Below are 6,983 nucleotides of genomic sequence, written 5' to 3'. Positions count from 1 at the left end.
TGGCGTGTAATTAAACGAAGCTCAAAACTAATGGCTTAGCGCTCACGTTATTTTATTCCGGGCTCTACGTGGAGCTCAGAGAACACACTGCCTCAGAAGGACTGCAAGACCCCAGGACAAAGCATGTCAGGCCAAACACTGACTCAGATTCCCTACCGCACAGCGTTTTCCCAATGCGTGCTTTTACGAAGCGGGACAAAACGTTGTGCGTTCAGAGACGGGGTCGACGCACGACCTCTAACTAGGCTCACATCCCCAGTGAACTAAAAACAAGAGAAAAATGTTGAGGTACACCGAGACAACAACGTAGAAAAACTTCCGACGCTACCGGGTGACTCCTGGACACAGGCGCGCCCCGCGACAGAAAGTTCAGCAGTTCCTGCGGTACGACAGGGCCGGCGCCGCGGCCGTAAAGCAGCGCCGAGAGACCACGTGGGCTCTGAGGCCACCCCGGCGCCCTTGGAGGGTCTTGGCTCTGCGGGTAATGAGCGGTCCCTTGCAGGGCGGTGGGGCAAGGGCCCTGGACCTGCTCCGGGCCCTGCCCCGTGTGAGCTTGGCCAACCTAAAGCCGAATCCAGGCTCCAGGAAACTGGTAAATAGCTGGTGGCGGTGCGGGGCAACGCTGGGGGATGGGGCGATGGAAGCGGCCATTCACTCCCGGTCGTTTTCAGGGACACCTTTTGCCAGAAGTGTGTTGGGATGAGCTAGGGTTGCCGAGCTCTTGTTCCCCTTAACTGCACGGAGGAGAGTCTTCCCATATGGTCCCGATTCTTAGTAAGTTTTAGATCTTAAAGCATAATTATGTTAGGGCGGAGGAGTGAAGTCACAGAAACTACAAAATGATAGTCTCAGTGAAAATTGTATTTAAAATGAAGCACTTTCTCAGTATTTTTATTTTCGTGGGAAAGATTTTAATTGATTATGATAGATGTCTCCTCTGCAAATCACTGAATACAGCTAGAAAAGCTGTTGATATACTGTCATATTACTTATTTATCTAATTTTTGAAAGATTTTGTTTTTAAGTAATCTCTACACCCATTGTGGGGGCTCTGATTTACAACCCTGAGATCAGGAGTCGCTTACTTGGCCCACTGAACCAGCCAGGCACGGGGATATACTGTCATTTTAAGAAATCAGTTCCTTGTTTTCAAGAAGTGAGAGGAAGTTAATTTAAGAAAAATATTTTCTTTACAAATTTGTAAATGTCTTTCTTTTTTTTTTTAAGATTTTATTTACTTATTTGAGAGAGAGAATGAGATAGAGAGTATGAGGGGGGGAGGGTCAGAGGGAGAAGCAGACTCCCTGCTGAGCAGGGAGCCCGATGTGGGACTCGATCCCAGGACTCCAGGATCATGACCTGAGCCGAAGGCAGTCGCCCAACCAACTGAGCCACCCAGGCGCCCTAAATATCTTTACAAATTAATGCATAACGCTAATGTATTTACAATTCCAAAATAAATGTTCCGGAATATGGTACCAACCTTGTTTGTTGGGGATGTTTGATTCTAGGATTTTTTTCAATTCCAGTCCATCACAGAATCCACTTTGCCTTTGAAACACAGCTTGGACTTCACAGTTAGAAGAATTCACTACATCTTCAGAGGCAAAGATGCTAATTTAAGAGTGTTTGGGGGTTAGAGCAACTAGAACAGTGCTTGACATATAGTAGTGTTAGCCAGTACTGGTTGGTTGGATAAATGAATGGCATCACAAAAAATATACAGCGAAAAGATGAAATATAATTTTAAAAAAATGCACCTGCAGATCATAAAACTCTCTTCTGTCCTAGGAAAGACGGCGAAGAGGTCGGAGAAGAGGTAGAAAATGTGGCCGAGGCCATAAAGGAGAGCGTCAGAGAGGAACCCGGCCCAGACTGGGCTTTGAGGGAGGCCAGACTCCATTTTACATTCGAATCCCAAAATACGGGTTTAATGAAGGTCATAGGTAAGGTTGCTTTGCTTTCTAAAGTAAAAATCTCTAATTTTCACTGACAATCACCTAAAAAAGTAGCGTGGTAGAAATTTGAATTCACTCTGAAGCAAACTTTTGTTGCTGCTTCTCTGAAACATTTTTGGTAATGAAATTTAGGCTGGATTAGTAGGCAAAAAAGCCCAGACTTTGTACTCATACCTGCAAATGGAGATATTAATGCCTGCTCTTGTGGTTGGTTAGAGGCTGAGCAATAATATATATGAAAATCTGGACAATTATAGTCACTTAGTAAAGGAAAACTATCTTGTTACTTTGAGCTCCATTAATGCATCATTTAAATAAAGGGTTACATTTTTGACATATTTGTTTAAGTGAGTGAAGTAAATGCTTAGAGAGGCAAATTATTTTAATGAAATGAAGTACTAGTTTTGTTTCATGAGCACAAGTCAAGCAATATTATGTTTCTGTTGTACTCAGGAGAGTTTTATTTTGTTAAGTCACCTAAATTGATGGAGGAAAATACAGGACAGAGCTTTGAGTTGATTTGAAGAATTTACAGGAAGATAAGCTTGACTGAGTTTTTCAATTATTACTTTGTTTTGTAGCTTCAGACGCCAGTATCAGCCTTTGAGTCTCAATAGATTGCAGTATCTTATTGATTTGGGTCGAGTGGATCCTACTCAACCTATTGACTTAACTCAGCTGGTCAATGGAAGAGGTGTGACCATCCAGCCACTTAAAAGGGATTATGGTGTCCAGCTGGTAGAGGAGGTAAGTCTGGACTACATTTTTTAGTGTTACATAGAAGGCTATATCTGAATTCCATATAATCAACACTCTGCCTTTGTAATTTTTATTTCTTTTGACTTGTCATATAACCATTACATAGTGGCGATTAATTGTGTTATAGTCAGTTGTAGTTTGAGGAAGTTGGCATGCTGTATTGAGGGGCCTTTGTATCCTGGTTCTGGGGTGCTCTTCAGTGTATCCATTCATCTTGCTCCCTCACTCCCTTTGATACTCTGCTTGAATGTCTTATCAGGAAGATCTTTTTTGACATCCTTTTATAAAAGAATACTCACCGCCCCCCCGCCCCACCAACAGTCATACTCTTGTCTGCTTTAACCTGCCCAGAGTATTTTTCTTTGAATATATGAACACCTGACCTTTATTACCAAGTAGTACATTTATTTTTTCACTCTCTGCTTCACTATAATGTAAGTTCTTTGAGGACAAATACTTTGGTTCATTGCTATATGTTCAGTATTGGAAGTATTGGCTCATGATAATTAGTTATGGAGAAAAGGAATGAATCAAATCCAATTCCAGTTGCAGCAAAGTTTTCTATTTATAGAAATTGGCCAAGAGTTTCATCAACAATTAAACTTGTTCATTAATACTTCTGTTTCTTGTCAGTAATACAGCTGTGTAAGTAACTTAGTGTCCACTAGAGGGAAGCATGTGTTTATGGAAAAACCTTTTAGATTCCTTTAAAAAAGTGAACCTCATGGATAAAAGTTTTCCAAATAAAATGATTTGAAAAGAGAATACAAAATACACTTTCAAGTCTCCCGTATTCTATTCTGGGTATATAAGGGAATACACATGTAAATTAATATGGAAAAATCTTTGACTTTATCAGCCAATAGATGGCACATTCCAACAGTTTTCAGGCATATGTCTATATTAAATGAGGAAAATAATCCTGAAAACTACACCAGGGCAACAGTTGAGTAAGTACAGTTAATTACACATCATTTGTAGCTCTGTAAATTGGTTGACCTTTTCTGGATTTCAGATTTGTAATAAGTAATGGGTAGTAAGACTGTTTTAATCCTTCAGCACAAAATTACCAATTTTGGAATATATGTTTTCAAGGAATAATAAAATAAAAGAAACCTATCTGATACAAAGACATTCCTAAAAATGCTATTTATAATACTGAAAATGCTGGAACTAACTCTACTGCCCAAGAATAGGGAAATAGTTGGGCAATCTGGAATAGTAATTAAAATTCACAAATAATATGGCAAGACCTTATTGAGTCAAAGTTGCCATTGATTATAAAAATGTAGACCAGTTTCATAGATGGAAAAAATGTGAGAAAATGTGTCTTAGAATTGATGGAATATTTTTGAAATACATGAAAACTTAATAAAAGGAACTTGATTAGGAGCCAGCTTGTTTCAACCACACCAAAATAGCAGAAAAATTCTATCACTACAAAAAGAATGGTAATACCAGCATCTTTTAATTCAGAATCTGTTTTGAAATAAGAGTAAAATGTAGTACATCCTAATAAAAGTGACCAAAAACAGAACTTTAGAAAGTTCAGTTCTACATTTTTTAGTATTGACTATACTAGGGAAAAGTAGACTTATATTTTTGTCCTTTTAGAGGCTGTAATAAAATCAATAGTAAATGTAAAGTGAACCTCTGTTGTGCTCTTCTGCCTTTTTTCCTAGAGTGGGCTGATCCCTCCAAGGTCAGATTTTTTTTTAAAACATTTTATTTTTAAGTAATCCCTATACCCAAAACAGGGCTCGAACTTACAACCCCAAGATCAAGAATCACATGCTCTACCGACTGAGCCAGCCAGGTGCCCCTGTTGTCAGATATGTTGTTCTCCCAAAGGTTCCAGCACATTTGTCCCCTTGTTAACAATCTCTTGGTCTTTTGCTAACTTAAGGATAAAGAAGCTCTGCCATCTCAATATGGCAGAATGTTGTGTTTAAGAACACAGGTGTTGTGACTAGTCTCCCTGGGTTAGAATCCTAGCTGTGTGAGGGGCACCTGGGTAGTGCAGTCTGTTAAGCCTCCTGACTCTTGGTTTTGGCTTGGGTCCTCCTGGTCTTGGGGTCGTGGGATTGAGCCCTGTGTGGGGCTTGGCGCTCAGTACAGAGTCTGCTCAAGACTCTCTTTAAAATAAATAAATAAATCTTAAAAAAATAATCCTAGCTGTGTGATCTTGACAAGTTACTTAACTTCTCTGTGCTTTGGTGTCCCCATCTATGAAGTTGGCATAGCAATAATTTTGTCATAGGGTTGTTAGGAGGATTAAACAGTCTACTATTAATGAAGTACTGGGGATGGATGCTTATATTGCTGTTTAATAAATAAAATGAAAATGTAGTCATCCCTGCTTACAGAGAATGAAAATTGGTAAAACAAAGTGGCCTAAAAGCATAAAAAAAATTGCATATTGTTTGCTAGGACCTCAATGCAGAGGTATTTAGAGTTGGAATTACTGTTGCATTATAAGCATTTTGGAGGAGAAAATACAATGTAAAAAGGAAGCTTGCCATGACTACTTTTAGCCAAGCTATCTACAAACAGGCTTTGCTTTGACCTATTACAGGGTGCTGACACCTTTAAGGCAAAAGTTAATATTGAAGTACAGTTGGCTTCAGAACTAGCCATTGCTGCAATTGAAAAAAATGGTGGTGTTGTTACTACGGCCTTCTATGACCCAAGAAGTCTAGGTAAGATGTCCTGCAGTCCCTTTCTTTTCCCTCTTTGTCTCCTACTGGCTGCCATATGAGGATTTTAAAAGTCCTCCTAGCTCTCTGACTTGGCAGTTTGGACACGTCAGTTTTCTGTTTTAGGGCTTCCTGTTAGTGGTGTGACCTCTTGTAATATACCTCAGTCAGTATGTAGAAGGTTTTTTGTTTTTAAACATGGGGCTTACATGCGATGTTACCTATGTTTAGAAATTCACTAATTATTGGTAACCCAGGGATAACTTGGATTTTCAAGATGCAAATTTTTGAAAATGAAGTGTATCCATTTGTTTACTTAAGATAAATATATTTAATAAAAAAAAGTTCTTGGATTGTGCTCAGCTTGGGAGTATTTAAAAATTATTAATTAAAAGAAAATCATGTATATAGCTATTATTTGTATCTCTCTTTTTTATTTAAAATTTTTTCAGAAATTCTGTGTAAACCCGTTCCATTCTTTCTGCGTGGACAACCAATTCCAAAACGAATGCTTCCGCCTGAAGCACTGGTACCGTATTATACTGATGCAAAGAATCGTGGTTACCTGGCCGATCCTGCCAAATTTCCTGAAGCAAGACTTGAGCTTGCCAAGAAGTATGGCTATATTTTACCTGATATCACTAAAGATGAACTCTTCAAAATGCTTAGTACTCGAAAGGATCCAAGGCAGATTTTCTTTGGTCTTGCCCCTGGATGGGTGGTGAATATGGCAGATAAGAAAATCCTCAAACCTACAGATGAAAATCTCATCAAGTATTATAGCTCATGAATTCCCTTCCAGGAAAGCAGAGTTGTAAAAGAGTTCTGGAAGAAAACGGACTGAAACATGCTTATTTCTCATCATCTTGTCTTGATTTGTGATTCTCTAGATGTTGATGTTAATTTTCCATGTAGCCCTATATCCATTTTTATCTAAAATTTAAATAAAAAATGGAATAAGCAAGGGCTGCATAGGGGAACTGAATCTGTGTGGGTTTTTTCTCAAAGAAACAGACTCCCTGGTTTTCTGCCAGAGGAAGATGGTAACTTTTAGGGTATTTCTTGTTTGTTTTCTCATGATCTTTTCGTCCAGGTCTTGTGTTATCATTGTTGCAAATCAGAATGAATGTGCAGGTGGAATGGAATTGACTTTTTTTTAAAGATATTTATTTATTAGAATGAGAGCAAAAGAGATCACAGAGGGAGAGGGAGAAGCAGACTGGCCGCTGAGCAGGGAGCCCGATGTGGGGCTCAATCCCAGGACCCTGAGATCATGACCTGAGCTGAAGGCAGATGCTTAACTGACTGAGCCACCCAAGCGTCCCTGGAATGGGATTGATTGCTAAGCCTGCTCAGTCAAGGTTAAAGCAGTTACTAATGGTGGCCCATCTTAATAGCCTCAAGGAAGCTCTGCTATCCACTATCAAGGTAGAAAGCTTTCAACTCTGGATTATTAAGATGTGGGGTTTGAGCTTAAGGTTTAAATACAGTAAATAAGTAGTATAGTATTTACTAGAAAAACTGAAGCAAAAATTGCAAGTTAATTCATTTTCTCAACTCATAAGAGTAG

General features: G+C 39.2%; 1 protein-coding gene across 1 annotated transcript; it reads left to right on the top strand.

Annotated features, from left to right (window-relative positions):
- The first annotated feature begins 399 nt into the window (after positions 1-399).
- Positions 400-6,385, top strand: MRPL15 (mitochondrial ribosomal protein L15). Its single transcript, XM_045896550.3, has 5 exons — positions 400-592; positions 1,792-1,946; positions 2,540-2,705; positions 5,293-5,416; positions 5,866-6,385. Exons 1-5 carry the CDS (start codon positions 485-487, stop codon positions 6,201-6,203), a joined length of 891 nt encoding a protein of 296 aa, XP_045752506.1. The 5' UTR covers positions 400-484; the 3' UTR covers positions 6,204-6,385.
- The last annotated feature ends 598 nt before the right edge of the window (positions 6,386-6,983 follow it).

Source organism: Mirounga angustirostris, unplaced genomic scaffold (genome assembly GCF_029215605.1).
Source record: "Mirounga angustirostris isolate CCGP_5_RB_7025 unplaced genomic scaffold, mMirAng1.0.hap1 SCAF_4, whole genome shotgun sequence".
In the NCBI taxonomy this organism is placed as follows: domain Eukaryota; kingdom Metazoa; phylum Chordata; class Mammalia; order Carnivora; family Phocidae; genus Mirounga; species Mirounga angustirostris.
The sequence above is the reverse complement of the archived record's forward strand: the minus strand, read 5'-3'. Positions and strand labels throughout refer to the sequence as shown.